Source organism: Hippichthys cyanospilos, chromosome 5, assembly GCF_059441005.1.
Source record: "Hippichthys cyanospilos isolate Australia breed blue-spotted pipefish chromosome 5, RoL_Hcya_1.0, whole genome shotgun sequence".
Classification (NCBI taxonomy): domain Eukaryota; kingdom Metazoa; phylum Chordata; class Actinopteri; order Syngnathiformes; family Syngnathidae; genus Hippichthys; species Hippichthys cyanospilos.
Genome location: NC_142373.1, coordinates 17,121,905 through 17,141,063, shown reverse-complemented (window position 1 = coordinate 17,141,063; position 19,159 = coordinate 17,121,905). Strand labels below are relative to the sequence as shown.

Below are 19,159 nucleotides of genomic sequence, written 5' to 3'. Positions count from 1 at the left end.
GTCTAAAAATAGTGGGTGGTAAATTCTGAAATAGCTCCTGAAGTGCATCCCCATGGGTACTGAACACCACATTTTGAGAACCGCTATCCGATGGTGTGTAAACTTATGAACACAACTACTTCTTGGTTCTGAATTAGTGTATGCTACCAGTTTGATACACACTACTGAGATTACAAATTTACCCCAAATACTTTTAATATTGTTTTGGATTATGATCATGGGACAGATTTAACACATTAGATACATTATGCAATATTTCATTTCTATGAAATCGCTACAAGTGTAACATCACTGGTGAAGCATTTTCCATTAAGCCTTCCCCGCAGGCTATGGTCATGTGGTCCTCGAGGGCTACCTGGTGCCTGCAGGCACTATATATGTCAGTGACCCGGCTTTACAGAACTTGGAACCTTCGCCATCCCTGCAGAATAATGCTTTCTAAGCTTGTCTTTGAGCGTAATCTGACAAAACTTGACCAGATGAGAGTCTCCCCAGACAACCTCAGCAGGCCAATGAGTGATTTGATGCATTGACAGTAGAAGAACTGAGATCAATGAGAATACGCACAAGATGCTCTTGAAACAAACGCCAGTTAGCACTATAACTGTACTTCTCAAATACGGGGTGGGCAGGTTGCGAAGGACCCAGAGGAACAGGCTTTGCGTTTGCCATGTGAAGTGTAATTCTACATCCACGACACTAGGTGGTGCACTGGCGCTGTCATTGTCAAAGTCTGAGCGGTAGTGATAAACATTTTAAATTCCTGTAAACATTGTTTGTAATCACATTCATAAATAATGTGAGTTAAAAAAACAACCAGCACAATGTTTTGTACTTTTTCCTTCAGGTTAAAATATTTAAGATATTGGTGCTTTGTCTTAATGTTACAGATCAATTTACATTTGTTATTATTTACTGATATGTTTTCTTAAGCATCAAACAGTTCAGTTGGTCAAAAATCTTTCCAGTTTAAATAAGGATTGACATGTTTGACTAACCTATATCCTGTGTAAAACTTGTTTTTTTTTCTTTTGTTAATGTTAAAAGGGATACAATTTTAAGTAAACTTGTATATATAAATAAGATCATTATTCTATTCTATTATAGGACAAAAGTGTGTTGAATGACCTCTGCCACAATCTAACAGCTTGTTTAAAAATAACCCCTTATTATTTTGAATAACGAAAAGATTTTGCGGCCTCTGTGGAAGTTTTCACATGAATTTGCAGACCGCACGCTCAGTGGGGTATATCTCAATAATTCAGTGTTGACAAAAGACAAGATTTAGTCGCCACAGTGGGGATGTAAACATATCACATCTGACATCACTATTAATCGTCTTTTTTAATCCTCAACACCAAGTTGAGATACATGGCAAAGCAAAAAGCAGGTAAATTTTCATGCTCCACATTTCCAGCTTTATTTTTAATCAACACTATTGCGCGGCTTGTCGCACAGTCTTTTTATTATATCCGACAAAATCGGTTTGAGACGCGAACCGCTTCCTTTTTACTCGCTAACGAGTCTCTCTCTTCTCCGATGGCTTCCTCAGATGTGTCATTTCACCTGTCAAAAAGGTTTTATTTCCGACAGAACTCCACATCAAACGTTTCCTACTGCACAAAAGGAAAGTGTGTTACCCCATGTGGAACTGACAAAGTGAGAGTGTTTCCACTCTCCCTCCTACTATGGTGGTTCAAACTAGAGCTAGAACTACAAAATACAAAACATTTTGTATAAACTGAATAAGATCTTGAATAAAATGTATCCAATATATATGTGAAAAATTACAAATATGTGTGTTTGTATGTGTATATGTATTTATGTATGTGTATGTACAGGATGTAATATGTATATAAGTATATGTGTATGTATGTATACATACTGTATATGCATATGAGTGTATATATCATGTATACATGATATTCATGATTGTAACGTGACCCTTGTTTTTCATTTTGATATGACCCTGTTGCTCTTTCGCAGATGATCTCATGTCGCTCAGAAAAGCAGAAGCCGAGAAAAAAAAAAAAATGCTTGTTTTGTTTGTTCTGTAAATAAATATGAAAGAGTGGCCTCCTCCTTGTTATTATAGAAGTAGTCCATCAAATGTAAGACCGCATAAAACAATTTACTTTGGGGCTTTGGAAGGAACACTTTGAAGGGATTTCTGACTTGGCTTTGGCTTGATCCTCCATCTGTCATTCACAAAATATTTGCAGTGTTTGTTTTCTGTGCAAGCCACTTCCTGTTTTTTTTTCTTTTTTTTTTTTGCTCTCCGTGCAGTAATCCATGCCTGGTGCATAAGCGACACCAAACGCGCAGATGGTACATTGTGGACTGTTTACAACATATAACACTGTTGGAGCTTCCATATTTCCCCCTGTGCTTTGCCTAGTGTGGCCTTGCAGATCCAAACACACGAGACTGTAAGAGTTTAATCCCCATTCATCTGCTCCAAATCCATTAAGAGCCCAGATACTATACACAAGCTTCTAATGTCTAACGCTCCAACGAACGCTGCGCTCCGATTGCGCCACCGAGAACTTGAATGGGCTAACTCCATTTGGTCATTTTCCAAAAGACTGATTTAAAGTTTTATGGCTGTCGCTAAACGTGTTGTACTGTAGTGCTTCAAGTCCAAACATCTGTCAAGTATATCCAGATATAAAGGAAAGGCAACAGATAGGGCCTTGCCAATATGTTGTTTTTGATATTATGGCTAAATTAAATGCTGATGTTTCATTAACTGACCGATCAATTCAAACCAGATATAATACTCAATCATATTATAATGAATGAATAGAAACACTTCTTCCTTTCTTCCCTGACTGTATTACACGTAATATTTGTATAGGTCTACAATGAAAAACAAGGCAAAATCAGCCTTTTTGTTTGCCAATTTTTGAGTGAGGAGACATATTTTATTATAAGAATTTTGTAATGAATCATTTGATAAATAAATTCTGTATATAAAACCGAAGCAGCACATTTTTCCTCCTTTTATTTTTACTTTTTTTTTTTGCAAGACTTTGCACAATGTGGATTTTTTTTGGGGCTGTTGATAATTGCTGATGAGCAAGTTCAAAAATAACCAATTGCCAATCTGAGCACAAGGTAGGGCAACGTATCTATTTGAATCATTTGCTTCATTACTGCACATACTTGTGTAACAATCAGAGACTATCAACAAAAAATGTGTACAATTACACAACCAAGTCAATGATAATGTTAATTTATGAAGTCTATGAGCATCATTTTTTTTTTTCAAAATAAGAGCAAATTAATTGGAACAAGAGGCAGCTTATTGCTTTAATGTCTTACAGGAATTTCTTTGCAAAACTTTCTATGGCTTTATAAGATTCATACAGATGCACATTGTCATGAGTGACGTTATTTTCCTGCAGTCAGAAACAAGACAAGTATCACGTCATATCATCCATCTTCTGACGCTGCCATTCAAATCAGAGGTGTTGAAAGTGAGAGATATAAAAGACAGACTCCCAGTCATCATGATTTAAAAAAAGGCGTGTCAGCAAAAGGCTAGCAATATCTCAATCTTCACAAATGTAATTTGTTTCGAGATTTTAACAAGAAACATGAAGTCGCAGACACGCACGATTTGCTTCGGCAGCTCGCATAAAATGACGGGGTGTGCTGAAGCTGGCCCGCTTACCTTGACACCTGTATTATTGGCTCTCTTGCATATTCACTCGGGGTATGCCGTTTATTAGACAGATGAATGACGCTGAATTGCCAAACATGTGAGTTTCCATTCCACGCAGTAGCTGTTGCAAGGACGCCATTCTAATGGGGGATCAAAGCTAATTAATATTACAAATAAACCACAATGTAAAATCTTTGACATTTTAATTGCTGTGAGCAAAGCATACAAAGCATGTACACACATTTATTTCTGTTGACATCTCACCTGACAAGCCACACAGTCAGCAAAGTGTCTGGGCAGATCCCACTGCGAAGAAGCTGCTTGTGAAAACTCCTCATCAAACTGCCCCGGGAAAATTAATTGTTTTCCGCAGCCAATTCAGAGGTGCATTAGCATAAATTGACGGTGGCGCTGCGCCGCCGCCGGCATACTTAAAAGCTGCCGTTCATGCAACGGTCTGGGTTAGAGTGGAATAACTGACAGGGGTCAGTTGATGGACCAGGACCTCTGTCACAGTGAAGACTGAAGCTTCAAGTGCCGCATCAGCAGGATGGCCCAAGCGTTTTCACAAAATCAGGCGTATGTATCTGGAAATGGGAAAAGGGACAGAAAGAGATCAATAGATCCATATAGAAATCCCTAGTTTTGAGGAGGAAAAAAAACATTACTTTTAGGGTTTTTTATAAGATGTTGAATTTTATCTTGTTTTGGTTTTTTGCTATTTTTTTTAGGGTTTTATTGTATTTGTTTTTGCTTGTCTTGTGATTGCTTTTTCCTAGATTATTTTGTTTCAGAATTGTCTGAGATGTTGCATTTCAACTACTGTTTTGGTTTTCCAGTAATTCTCCATTGCATCGGTTTTTTTTAATGATGCTAAATTGCCTGTTTTGTGTTTGCTCATCATTCCTGCTTTGCAGTTTTTGTATTTTTTTTTCCAGATAACTTTCTTGTTTAAGGATTTTCTAAGATATTGCATTTCATCTAGTGTTTTGTTTTGCTAATTTTCTCTGCCATTTTGGAATGACTTTTTTACGTTATATTTTTTGCTTGCTAGCCATTCCTGATTTGCAGTTGTTTTTCCTCTAACGTTGTTTTTTTTTGTGGTGTTGAATTGCATCTCTTGTGTGTTTAATGTTTGTGACTCTCGACTTGCAGGTGTGTCTTTTGTAATGCATTCATCTTTTCCTGCAATTGCCTTCTTTGTTTTTGCAATTTGCACTCAGGGCCACCGTACAAACAAGTGCTTCTGACAGATCCTTTCTATACTTTAACAAAAGACGTGCCACAAGCATGTTATCAAAACACGTGGGAAGAGTTTAGAGCTGTGGAAAAAAAGGAACTAAATCCCTTTTAAGTTCGTCTATACTCTTTACCCTCTGCGAGCTTCTCACAGGGTTGAAAAAGTCAGAGCGGTCACATGAGCAGCGCCTGAAAGCCTCGAGTGACATGGCTGTCGTCCTCGCGATCAAGATGCATTCTTAACATCTAATAAAGGGAAAGCGTCAACGCAGAGCGCAGGATAAATAGAGGCTGCAGCAATCAGCTCGGGGTGACAAGCGGAAATGCATCCTTTGAAACGGTGTCCTTCCCGGATGCGTGCCATTTATCTTGACTGTCAAAGCAAAGAGGACATGATAATGAAAGGTGTACACCCCAGTGAGCATCTCTCACTCTGGCGCCGCAATAACGTGCTTACCGGCCAGGAGTAGGATGCCTTGGACATGTCTGATATGTTTTTTTGCGGCTGAGTTTCTCCACCAGAAGTAAATATTACACCATTTCTAAATTTACACTTTCTTGTATATGTAGAAAGAATGCGTACTGGTCATGTGATTAAGGGAAGTTAACTGGCCTCGTTAAACCAAGCCAGTCGGGTCAAAATGTTCTGTGCAGGTTATATACTTTATGCATCGGCATTATTTTAAACAAAGCAGCGAAAACTTCGTTTTCAACTGAAAATGACATTGGAGTTACTCAGGTAACGACCAAATACAATCTCACCTGTTTTCTAAACTTTGTCATGTGACACTTGGAAGGTGGGCCATGATTGGTCTTTACCTGAGCCCCGTCGACTGATGTGGCAGAATTACACCCCCCCGAGATTGATAAAAAAGCGGGTGGAATTCGCTGAACTCATACCTAACAAATGCGTTATTAATTTAGGGGTTAAAAAAACTTTGGGGGGCCCATAAGCAGCTTTGGCGCTGATTATGGACTATGAAGTCCATAATACAGTATCAACATGTTTTATTCTAATCAAAGAGCTTGTGGACAATAAAGCCACGTAGAACGTTTTTTTTTTTGCATGCTTTAAACTGCTTATGACGCAGAGAATAGTTATCAGAACTGCCTGGGTCCATGCGAATATACTACGTTTACATATTATAAGAATTGACGACAAACATGTTAAAACATTAATCACATTTGCTATGAGAACAAATGTTTGGCCACTGTAAATCACAAGCTGCTTTTCTGTTCATTTTAATTGTGGTTTAGAGTTTTAGTTGACCCAGCTTAAATGTGCGGCCCTGATTGAAGTGCGTGTCAAAAATTGTGTGCAAAGGTTTCCCTCTGCTGGACAAATGTTTAACTGCATATGCGATATGACAAAAGACGTCATTTTAAAGCTGTAGTTAGCACAGGGTATGAACCAAAAGTAGATTATACTTTTTAAATATTTAAAAACTTTTACTTCAATGCTGATGACATTTCATGGCAGTGTACTGATATTATACAAAATTTAGGTTGTACAATATTTGAAATTACCGTAACAAAAAAAACACCCATTACAATACACACATTTAAGTAGAAAAATCAAAACGTTATTAAAACCAATTTTATTATATTGCCATATACATCAACAAACATACAGCGCTTATTGTCAAGGTTTGATGTCGGGTGTTTGACAAATTGAAGACTTAAATGCAAGAACATGAAATATGAAAACATGAGTACCAGGCGACCATCCGTGCATTACCTTAAACACTTATGCCCATGAAGGTCATAATATATGCCGTGATATATGACTATAAAAAGGAGAAAGAAAGAAGTATGTTATGTGCCTGCGTTGGTTAAACACAAATCACCAAGTCAGGAAAACGTTAAGCCGTAGATGCACTCCCAGTGTCATCAACAGGCCGGGACAAGTGCAATACCGTGCACATCCAGAGCATTGCAACCTCTCCCAACCTGCTCAGACCGGGATCAAATCTACCATGATTGGTCTTGGCTCCGTGGTCAGTTTTGCATGGATTTGCACAGCACAGCAGAGAAAAGCTGAAAGCAAACCAGCAAAACTGACCAGGAAGCCACATCGACACGAGGATCCCTTGGTCTCTTCCTAGCTGGAATGGCATCGAGAAGTACTTGAAGTGCTCACACTGCAGTAGATTGTCATGACACTACCTGCACTATAAGCACTTTAATACCGCTGAAGCTTGCAGCTCCTCGACCGGCGCGTACGGAAGGGTCAAAATTGCAGCGCAGCCACGCAAAGCTAACAGATCACCGCCGATGCTGTGCTTGCACAAACGCGGGCGCAGTCCGGGCTCCTTATGCCAGAAGGGGCACTTAGGGCAGTAGGTGCATGTCGACTTTACTATCTGCACTAGATGCACCTTAGCATAAGCACCAGAGGTCTGCCTCAGAGAAGTCACTCACCCAATGGTTTGACTTACCAAAGGCGCAAAATATGGAGTTCATGTCATGGAATGATATCATATAGAGAAGGGGACTCAGTCCGTAGAAAATCGCAGTCTTTCCATATGCCACAGTAGTGCAGAAAGTGCCTCCACTGCAGTAGATCTCAAAAGACTACCTGCACTGTAAGCACTTTGACACTAAAGTGGCCTTAAAAGATTCGGGATGTTGTCCAGGTAGGTGCGGTCCGCCGCCTGTAAGCAGAAAAGAAAAACCGAATCAAGAGGATGTCACCATTCGTTTGTGTGTTTTGTCAACTTAAAACACATGCCGTGTGAATAATAAAACGATGGACGTTTCATAAACTTGGAGCGTTAACTCCTGTTTCATTGATTCCGTGCGCTGCCAAACTGTGGCTGCAATGATTACACTTATTTAGAAAGCAGTTAACTCAACACCACTCCGACAGTTGCAGGCACCATTGTGTACTCCAGTTTGAGACAGATTAAACAATTTTACCAAATCAGATCATTTTAGTCAATTATTTGATTGATTGCATAACCAACAAGAAATGTGCCCCAGTTCAAGCCATGTTAATTGTACACATTATACTGAAATGTAGCCCTAATCATAGAGAAATTAAAATAATTACCAAATCAGATCATTTTACTCAATTGTTTGATTGATTGCACAACCAACGTGCTGCTGTTTAAGCCATGGTAAGTAATTGTACACATAGTAAAATGTATCCCTAATCATCGAGAAATTAACAGAATTTGAGTAATTATAAATCTTTGGAATCCAGACCAGTGTAGACCATACTGTTACTTTGTGTCATTAAAATGGTTCTCATTCCATTTTCTGCCCCGTTGAATTTATTTGTTTCAACTCCAAATCAAACTTTATGCAGGATAAGAGCATGTGATTTCCTTTTTCTTCCTTCCAAATTCCTTTCAAGTTTAATTCTATGCTTCCTTTGTTGCAACTTACGTCTTCCATCCCTCCTTACTTTGACATCTTTCCTGTGTCCTTCCCCCTCAGACCCATTTTTTCACACATCCTTCCCTTTCTTTGATATGTTACTGTGAGGGAAGCAAGAAATTAATTGCCTATATAGTGTGGTTATTTAAAAAAAAAAAAAAAAAAACTGCTAAATCAAGGCTTATTGTTAAAGATTAGGGAAATAAGGATCTTTTACTACTCCGTTTTTACTTTTTACAACTTCAGTTGTCTACCATCAAACCATTATATATATATATATATATATATATATATATATATATATATATATATATATATATAAATTTTTTGGGGGATGGTGAGCCGTAGTTTGGACACCTCTGCCTTATATGTTCAATGTTCTTCCTATCCCAAGACAGGTTTTTATTTTTTGCCTTCCTTACTTTTCCCAAAACAACCTTTTGTCCTTTATTGGTGGTGTCCAAACAGTGGCCCGGGGGACATTTGTGACCTGCAATTCACTTTCAGCTCACAGCATCAACTAATTGACAAGTGCTAGTGCAAGCCCCATCAAAAAAATAAAAAGGATACACAAAATATATGCAAATACATTATTAGAATTGGCAGTTATTTAGGAATAAAAAACACAATTTCCCTTTGAAATAGGCATAAACAAAGATCATTCAACTTCAGAAATGAAAAGTTTCATCCACTTTTGTGTGAATATTTGATCATATTATTGACCAAGTAACTTATAAAAATGGATCTTACTCCAGGTTGCTCCTGTTTTGGTTCTGAATGTGGAGATTGGTTCGGCTGCTGCTGATTGCAGGTGCGGATTTAGCGTGCTGTCGGCCACCCGCAAAATGTTGAGAATTCCCTAACTGGCTTTATAATTTTTAACAAAATGCACTCATGTATCTAGGCTGTTTTTCCTTGAATCTGTCTCTGACCAAACAATGGCCTTCAATGTATTTTCGTCACAGTTTGGAACCGGGCTATGTCACGTTTTAGAACCGGGCTACTCTTTTTGGAACCACAAACAGTAGGGACCAGAAAAATAAACTAAAGCTAGGTAGGTATTTTGGGGTGGAAACTGGGTTTATGTGAACTAATTAAAGTCTGTAGTAACAGCTTTAATGTGTTTTATAAACTAAAAGCCAAATAAATTCAAAGTGGCCCTTGCATAATTCTCTTTTTCTGTATGGAGACCCCCGTGCTTAATTATCAATGCAAACTTAAAAACTAGGCAATGTTTAGACTAATGGCGGGCACATGGAACATTGCAAAGCAAAGTTCAATCCCAACTTCCCCTTTAAATGAAACAATCCTCCGTGTTACATTATCACCATCAGAATTCGAACAAACTCTCGCGGCCTCTGGAAATTTGCCAACGGGAGATTCTTACAGGTTTTAAACCGTTTTGTACTTCAATCAAACACGAGCGATAAGCTGAGAACACAAACGGGTGGGAGGACAACACTTTGCTCCCTTCCCCCCACGCACTAACATGGCGCCCACAAGTCCGCATTGGGAACAACATGCAACCATCGGCTGGTTGCAGTCAACAACGAGAACAAGTGCGCGACTAGACTTTAAAATCCGGCGTGCCTGCAAGCACCACCACGCGGTGCATGGGAAGTGGAATCACCCCCACAACACACACACGTTGCGGATGCCTCCACTTTCCACTCCATGTTCACCAAAACACACGGACATGTGCTGGCCAAACACGTCTTAGTTGTTTAAACCACAAGTATAACATTTGGGCGACACTTGTGATGGGAGCTAAATAGGGAAATGGGTAATAAAACACGAGCGACGGTTCAAAAGACGCACTAATTTAGCTAGCTAGTTAGCATCAATTACGTCGATAAATGTTGCTACATTGGTGGTAACCTCGCGATACGTATTAGTAAAGTGTTTATCGGTGTGTTTTAGAGTGAAGTGGGACGTTTGCAAAATGATGCTTTAATTGGCTGTTTTACAAACGGCGAAATAATTCAACGCTGTGCTCGTGTTTCCTCGTTAGCATTAGCCGCTAGCTGGCTAACAAGGTAGCTAGCGCGCGGCCTGCCTCAACCCCCCATGTGCTGCCGCTTTGTTCCGTAGCCACTTTTTAAGTATCCGGCAGACAAACTCGCTTAAATGTTCAACCTCATCCGCCCGACACGTCCCCCGCTAAGACTTTAAAAGTGCCGCGGGGTTCGGTCGGCTCCGGGAGGTGAAAGACGCAGGAAACACGAGAACACGTCGCTAGCGAACAGAGGAGCGAAAGCAAGAAAAAAAAAAGCAACACATGCTTTTCAAATCTCCCTCACCCATGGAGGAGAGGTAACCACGCGCCGCGCACACTCAACACTCCTTCCCCAAACTCGAAAAGTGGAAAATAAAGCACAATTCGATCCTTTTGAGCAAAATACTGTGTCGTGTGAAACATCAAACAGTTGACTTTGTTTGCACGAGAACAAGGCTAACAACAGGTTTCTTCACGTAATAACACGCGTGGTGGATACACACTACTAGCTTACATGGGGGCGGAAAAAACATCCCTTGAACACTTACCGTTTACTCACTCTTCTGTAATAAATAAAGAAAAGAAAAAGTGACGAAGAAAAGTCTGAGACGCCACAGAGAGAGCGAGAGGGGGGTTAAAGAAGACAAGCACGACCATGTGCTCCCACGATGACGCTTGGCCGTGTGTTTGTGAATGGTAGTAAGATTGCGAAAGTGGCGCGAGTAGAAGGGGCTCCAGGTTTGAGCATGTGCTCAATGAAGGGCGGCTCCCACTGGAGGCCACTGGAGCACAACTCCCTCATTAGCATAAATCAACCACTTCCTCTCCAAGCGCCACTCTCCATCATCACAACACTCACACACAAAACAAAACAATAAAAATCTACATAATATGGCGTAAATGTTCTTCATTTCAAAAACACATAAGCATATAAAATAACAAATACAAATAGTCCATTCCAATGCTAAAATTCACACTCAACTGGACTAAATAGTAAAATTATCAATAGATTCAAACCACCAAAGCTTATTGCTGCAACATCAGAAAAAAAGTTCATTATCACGTCAAAATTTCACATGTTAAAACAGAAAACTATACAAATAACTTCTTGTACACAAAATTACATTATTACATTATTTTAAGCATACAAGATTGCACAAAGTTTCTTCAATTCAAAAGAAAACAACACGGATTAAATAACGACAAATAAAAATAAAACCTATTCGAATGCTAAATTTCACTGGAAATACTACCACTACTACTACTACTACTACTACGACGACTACTACTACTACTACTACTACTACTACTACTAATAATAATAATAATAACTGGAATAACTAATAAAATATTCATTAAAAGATCCAAGCTATCACTGCTTATTGCTGTTAGTCCAGAAAAAAAGTTCATTTTCACGTTACAGATTCATTTTTTCAAAGGAATCCTGTAAAAATACCTTCTTATAAATAAAAGTTGTTATTTTTTTAAGCCTACAATATGGCACAAAGGCTCTTCAATTCAATTCAAAGACATCATCAGGTATAAGACAAAAACTAAAATGAAATGAAAAACAAAAAATTTAAATACACTAATTCAAACGCTAAATTTCACACCAAACTGACATAACTAATAACATCTTCATTAAAAATGCAAGCTATCAAAGCTTAATGCTAGTAGTCCAGAAAAAAGTTAATTATCACGTTACAGATTCAATTTTTTGAACGGAATCCTGTACAAATACCTTCTTATGACTACAATCTGTTATTTTTTAGGCTTGCCAATGTCACAAAGGCTCTTCAATTCAATTGAATTCAGACATAAACCCGTATAAAATAACAACAAATAAAAATACACCTACTCTACAGTTCATTACCACGTTGAAAATGGTCATGTATTTAAACCGAAATCTGAACAAATGCCTTATTCTAAGTAAATTAGTTTTTTTAAGCCTACACTAGCAGAGAGGCTCTTCAATTCAGAAGACCTCAACACGTATAATATTGCTACATTTCAGACGCAACTGGAATAACTAATAAGATGTTCATTAAAACACCCAAGCTGCCAACGATTATTGCTTCTACTTTACAAAAAAAGGTAATTATCGAATTAAAATTCACATTTTAAAAAAGAATTATGTACTAATGTTCTTCCTATGAAAAAAAAGTAATTTTTAGTGTACTATCCTGCTAAATATTATCTTCATGAATTCAAAAAATTAAACATTCTTGTTTTTCAGTAATATGTTCGAACCACCCCAACTAATACAAACACAGCACTGTTATTGCTATTGCGTTTGTGGAATATGATTTAATAAAAAAAAAAAATCCTCCTGTATTTATGCATTTCAAATACGTGTCGCGTTCCCTCGCTGCAGTTCGGTTATTGCGGCTATTCTATTGTGGTTATTCTGTTATGGATTTTCATTTATGATAACAAACGGCGCTTTTTCACTTGCAATTCTAGGTTTAATGTCCAAACATTATATGAATAAAATAATTTCACAATTTCAATTATAAATTGAAACTCGTTTTCATTTAGCATAAACACGATCGTATATCATGTCAAAAAATAAGCAATTAAAAAAATAAATAAATCACGAAACCTTTGTAAAATTAATAGTTGTCTGTTTATGACATTTGAATTCTGGTAAGTGCGTGTAGTGTGACTGATTCCTATGAATAGTAATTACTACATGGGGACAGTATTTTTCTCTTTGTTGAAATTGTAGACAAAAAACAAAAAAAAGAAATTAAACCTGGTTTGACATGTATACTACATAACATTACAATAATGTTACATACTTCCTTTACTCGAAAGCAAAAAGTAAATCGCTATGCATGTTATGTATTTCACTTTTTGTTCAAGATGAGTTGACAATAAATAATTGAACTTATACTTACCAATAACTGTAATATTATACGCGTGTTGTATTTTTCTGAGTTTAGTCTTATGTTTGAAACTACACGGATGCCGTAGGTCACATCAGGCCGTTATGGTTGCCTTTTCCGGAAACTTGACGTTTGAAGTTTTTCAAAATAAGAGCGTTTTAGTTGCTGTGCGTACATCATTTTCTACGGCCCAAATATTTTACTGTATTTCATGTGTTAATAAAATATATATTAAAACATTTATATATTGGTTTTTGTACCTTATCTCCTGATGTTGCTTAAAACCTTTCCTAGACCTTTATTCTGACGGTATAACTATTATAGCATTTCCGGTTGATTTTGGCAGGCTACATGGATCGCTAACCTTCTTCATTCAATTTTTTGGCGTTTCACGTCAATGTCTCGTCTACGTTTTTACGTCGACGAAGTCAAGGTGAGTTTACTGTCCCCTTTTAGGAACACTTACTGTGTTCGTAATTTGTCCGAGGCATATGGTGGGATATTTGCAATTTAACGCAAAAGTAGTATGTCTTGTCATTGGCTACTCGTGATTTCCTTACCAATGGTTGTTAAACCGAAATATGCAGGACATATACCGTTTGCTTGGTCTATTATTGTTGTGTCACAGCATGTCCAGTAGTGAATAATTATATGTGTGTTAATGGGTGGGCTCAGCTATTCGTAGAAGAAATTAATGAATTTCAGCTCAGTGAAGTACTGAGAACCGAAGAGGTTTTTTTTTTCCTCATTAAATTATCTCTTGTAGAGTTATACAAAGAACTTTGTTGCCCCGTTTTTAATAGTTCATTTAATATAGCCTAAAGTTTAATAAATACTATTTCTACCAGTACTACTATAATACGATTACACAAATAAAACTATGTGTTGAATGTGATGCAGTCAAAAAAAATTGTGCACCTGACGTTTGTGGTGGTGCACCCAAGATAAATGGAGCAGTTGCACCCGGTATTCTTGAATATAAGAAAAGTCAAGAAAAATAAATATAATATAATATATATAATATTATGATTATTCCTGTTGCTTTAAAACTCCCTCTTAGTTTACACTGTCATAGTACATTTTGAGTAAACATAAATATCTGGTAATCATACATTTTTGCATTTGTCTTTATCACCCAGCACATTCATGGCTGCCTGTGTGCTGTGTGGCTTGAGGCCGAGGCTACGCTACCTTGCAGGTTTGAGAAAGGGTTTTTCTCACCGTTTTATTGGCAAAGTTGACATTGAGCCGAACGAGCAAGACAAAAAGGCAAATGAGTTGCGGCGACTGGATTCCCCTCTCCTTGAAGGCTATAGGGTCCCTTACAACCCATCCTCCTATAACCACCCTGTGAGAAAATCTGCCTTGGCCCAAAAAGATTTCGTTGATGATGAACCGTGTCTCCCGCCGCTTGCGCCTTCCTTCAGGCAGCAGAGGAATCGCTACAACGTGACTTCCTCACGGCATCTTTCCAGCTCCAAAAACACTTTGCTCGATTTGGCTTTCAACAGAGGTACGGAACACAAAACACCGGTCCCGAATCGCCAAAGAATAACCGTATCACCTGATGTTAAAGTCGACAGTCGTGCCTTTTTCAAGTGCAGGCATGATTATTCATTCACTACCCTGGATCTTACCCAGCGACCTTCCCCTATCAAATGGGAGCAGGTAGTGCAATTACTCCAGAAAGCGTCTGTCCTGAAAGGCAGCATGAAACCATCTGACATTTGTCATTTTTTCATGGAGCTCAGCCACACTGACTCTGACAAGGTCTCGTTAGTGAAAACAGACCAGCGCTTCATCCTGCTCCTTCGCAACTCTGTGGAGAACCTTCGTCTCTTCTCTCTACATGAGCTCCTGAACGTGCTGAGGTCGTTGGCGTGGCTTGAAATTCCGCACAACCACACGGTCCTCGGGTTGTACGAGTCCGAACTGAGCCGCCGCGCCAATGAGATGACTTTACACCAGTTGCTTTTTGCGGCCGACTTGTGGCGCTGCATTGGCAGGCGGGTGCCTCACTTCCTAAAGCGACTTTATGACTTACTCAATTTGTACTTTGGACAAGTAGGTCTTCCAGAACTGGTCCAACTGTTATACATCATGGGTGAAGGGAGGGAGTGCCCCAAAGTTCTGGTTCAGCCATTAGAGCAGCTCCTCATGCGACACCTAGAACAGCTCCTGCCGGAGGAGGTTGGCGCCGTCTGCTTGGGCCTCTTCAAATCCCAAACGTCCCTTTCTGAGGCGGCAGTCAATCGCCTTGTGAATAAGGCGCACTGTCTGGTCGAGGATATGAGCGACTTAGCCATGGTGAATGTGCTGAAGTACCTGCGCTTCAGCTACTTGACTCACAAGGCGTGGATGGAGGCCATGACGCGCGAAGTGCCGCGGCGAGCCTCCAGAATGGGCGTCAAGGGGATGATGCACGTGGCGCTGACTTGCTCGGCGCTGCATTACCGGGATAACCGCATCCTCATCGCCATCGCTGAGAGGATCCCCTCTCTGGCGCCACACTGTCGGAGTAAAGACTCATGCAAGCTGTTGTGGGCTTTTGGCACCTTGGGGTTCCTTCCTGCTCAGAGCCCAAGCTTCTTTCAGAGTCTTACCGAGGCTCTCAGGCAGAGAAAGGCTGAATTCCTACGCTACCCAGAGCACCTGCTCACCGGGCTTCTCGGCTTGGCGTTCGTCTCGCAGTTCCCAGAGGACTTGATCGAGTTAGCCCTGAGCCCGGACTTTGTCAGCTTAGCGCTCAAGTCAACGCAGCTGGAGCTGAAGAAAGACTTGTACACCTTGGATGGAGCCGTGGCTCTGGAGTTGCCCCACTGGACTGGACCTCGGCTGAGCTGCCAACTGAAAGAGGAGGTGAAAGAAATGTTGTGGAAGTATGTCCAATCGGATGTGTGCCAGAAGCTGGAAGTGAAGGAGGCAGAGGCTACACTGCAAGAATTGCTGGGGGGGGATGAATTCATCCGCAAACGGATGATTCTGCCCCACATGCGAACCATCGACCTGGAGGTCCACCTCGATGCTACTGGTCAGCCAGTTCCTGTCAAGATAGAATCTCAAAAGGCAATTCAGAACAGTTCAACCAAATATGCTTCACAGCAAGGTTGGGGGGGAATGAACATGGGAGTGAACGTGACTGACGATCTCATAGCACAACTTACTAATACCAAGAACCTCCCTGGTCCAACAATCCCACCTCTTGAAGTTCAAACTCTTTCTGTCGTGGCGCCCGATGAAGAAGAACCGTTGTTTAAAACCGGGCTGAAACTAACGAGCACTATCGCGGAAATGATCGTCAGACCAAGCAATCATGGATCAACCCCTCAAGACTCCAACACCATCGTTAAACTCGCCATCCAGTTGCCCAGCAGGAACCACTACTGTCACCAGTCACCGCAGCTCGTGGGCCTTCATGCCATGAAGAGGAGACAACTGAAGTTGGCAGGCTATAAAGTTGTGGAGCTTTGCTATCACGAGTGGAGTTCCATCTTGAGGAAAAGCAGGGCTGAGAAGATGGCCTACCTTCACTGTAAGCTATACAACAGCCTGGAAGCTTGACCTCACGGCTGCTGGACTTCAAATGAATAAGATGCTTTACAAACTTGTAGAGTGTGTCTATTAATGAGCATGTGCTGAGCACAGAGGAAAAAAAAGGCCTTTTCTGTGAATCAAAATAAAATGTGACCTCAGAATTTGTAGAAAAAATAGCCTTCTTGTATGTTGATTTTGTCCACATAATATTATGATGAGTCAAGTGGATTTGTGTTGTGTACAGTGCCTTGCAGAAATATTCACCCTTGCTCATTTTGCAACATCTAATTTAAGCAATTTCTCAAATCTAATGGGTCTGCCACCAACAGTTGGCCAGCAGCATGTGGTTTCTTCATCCTTCTGCTGTGGCTTTTGATAAAAAAAAAAATGGAGTACTTAATTGAAATTAAAATAACAATTGTTTGTTAGTTTTCTATATGTAATTGTCAATATGAAGAATTTGGTGCTCTTGTCACATTTAACGCGTTAAAGTTGCAGTCCAAAGTTTGAAAACACATTCCAGTTCATTTTTTTTATTTCTGTCGTATATTTTAAATTTATATTAAAGTAATCTTGAATGCTGCATCATGCAATAAATAATTTACAAAAAAAAAGAAAAAAACGTTATTCCAGCTATAAATGTTCTAGATTGTTGATTCTTCAGTTCGCAACATTTTGACAAGATGTTTTGTCCTGAACAGGGTGGCCATTTTTTCCCTTACTGTCAAATGACATCACAATTGCTCAGGTAACAATCATGGCTCACCTGTCTTCTGAGTTTGACCATGACGTTCGAAAAATGGGCTGTGATTAGTTGTTTCCATTACATACAGGTCGACTTCATTTGACCTTTATCATATATGATAGAGTATAATAATTACTATTAACTTCTCAAAGTAACTGCGTCAGAGCATTTTGTGCATTGCTGTTTTCAATTTCTTTAATCTTTATTTTGCATACTTTTCATGTCAAACCAGTAAAAAAAAAAAGGATTTTACAAAGTAGGTAAAAATAAAACAAGATGAACACTTCACGGCGCTCTGTATTATTTAGTTGTAGTTATTACATATGTGAGAAGCACGGTTCGGATTTCATTAAATTATTTACATAAATGCTGGAAAAACAGCTGACATCAATAATGAATAAGAGAAACATGTAGTTTTTTGTTTTAAATCCCTGATGCTAAAAGCATTGTTGCCACTAGAGAGCGCCCTCCGACAAGGTAATCTTCATGCATAATCAAAGAAGCTTCTGTTCAAAAACTGCATCATAACTTGTTTGACAATGCAGTACTGAATGTTGATGATGACGGCTTTACATGCGTTTTTTGTTTTGTTTGTTATTTTAGCACAATGCTTGTTAACCTTGAACTAGATGCTACCGTAATCCGTAATAAGCATTCGTGTTTCTTGACATTTTTTGGGGTGCTTGAGCACTCCCTAAATCAATCCAAACACCCCTAAAATTAGACCTTGACTACATGTAGCTAGACATTTTTTAATTTATTTTTTTCAGCCAAAAAAAAAGTGGAATGGATCAACAATGTGATTGATCACAAATTTATGACTTTAGCCTATCACTGGTTTTGCATTAAATGGCAAATAGACTATCACAATGAAGACTATCAGGTCAGCCTAATGTTTATAAACAAATATCCAAATCATAGTCTGAAAATAATGTGCCAATATATTTTTTAATCCATTCAACTCATAAAGGTGCCTGTTGTTGCTGGACAAAATCAACAAAAGTGCGACCAATTGCAACCAAAATTTATGTGTACATGAGTATCACTACCTTATTATAGTCTGAAAATATCTGAACAAAACATTGCCTCATCGCATATATGCCACTGCATACAGTATATGCCTTATATGAATATGCATGTCAACGCTTCCAATATGAAAATAACACAAAATATTGCTGGTTTTGCTCTAATATTTCCACGGAATGATTAACTATCATGTCACATACATTTTAGTGACAGTAAGGCCGATGTTTTTTCCAATAACTCATTCGCTGCCAGCCAATTAAGAATTTCTCTCACGTCTATAGTCGTCAATGGCAGTGAATGAATTGAATGTTTTTCTGCAAAAAGCCAGATTAATGCTAGCGTTTTCATAGAAGCCGCATTGAAGACTGGCAGGCTGGTGTCATTCCATTCATTGCTCTATGGCCTTTTTTTTCTTTCTTTCTCAAAGGAAGAAGATGAAATCTGAAGGTTAAGAGTCCTATATAAATTATTGGAATATTTTATGACACCATGCGACATTTTTTTATAACACGCCAGACCAGGAAACAACTCCAAAATGAACAGTGTACATATAAGCTTCTCACCTGTCTTCGGAAGCGGCGATATATAGTCACAATCGCGTCTGAGTTGTAATATATCTTTCTACCGTCTTCCCTGCTAAATAACCCAAAACGCCAGGAAAATTGTCAGTTGCATCTTAATTC

General features: G+C 39.1%; 1 protein-coding gene across 1 annotated transcript; it reads left to right on the top strand.

Moving 5' to 3' along the window:
- The first annotated feature begins 13,514 nt into the window (after positions 1 to 13,514).
- Positions 13,515 to 17,603, top strand: fastkd5 (FASTK mitochondrial RNA regulator 5). Its single transcript, XM_088415480.1, has 2 exons — positions 13,515 to 13,604; positions 14,311 to 17,603. Exon 2 carries the CDS (start codon positions 14,318 to 14,320, stop codon positions 16,730 to 16,732), a length of 2,415 nt encoding a protein of 804 aa, XP_088271606.1. The 5' UTR covers positions 13,515 to 13,604; positions 14,311 to 14,317; the 3' UTR covers positions 16,733 to 17,603.
- The last annotated feature ends 1,556 nt before the right edge of the window (positions 17,604 to 19,159 follow it).

Coding starts and splice junctions, on each gene's coding strand:
- fastkd5 (XM_088415480.1), top strand. CDS start 14,318: ATGGCTGCCTGTGTGCTGTGTGGCTTGAGGCCGAGGCTACGCTACCTT.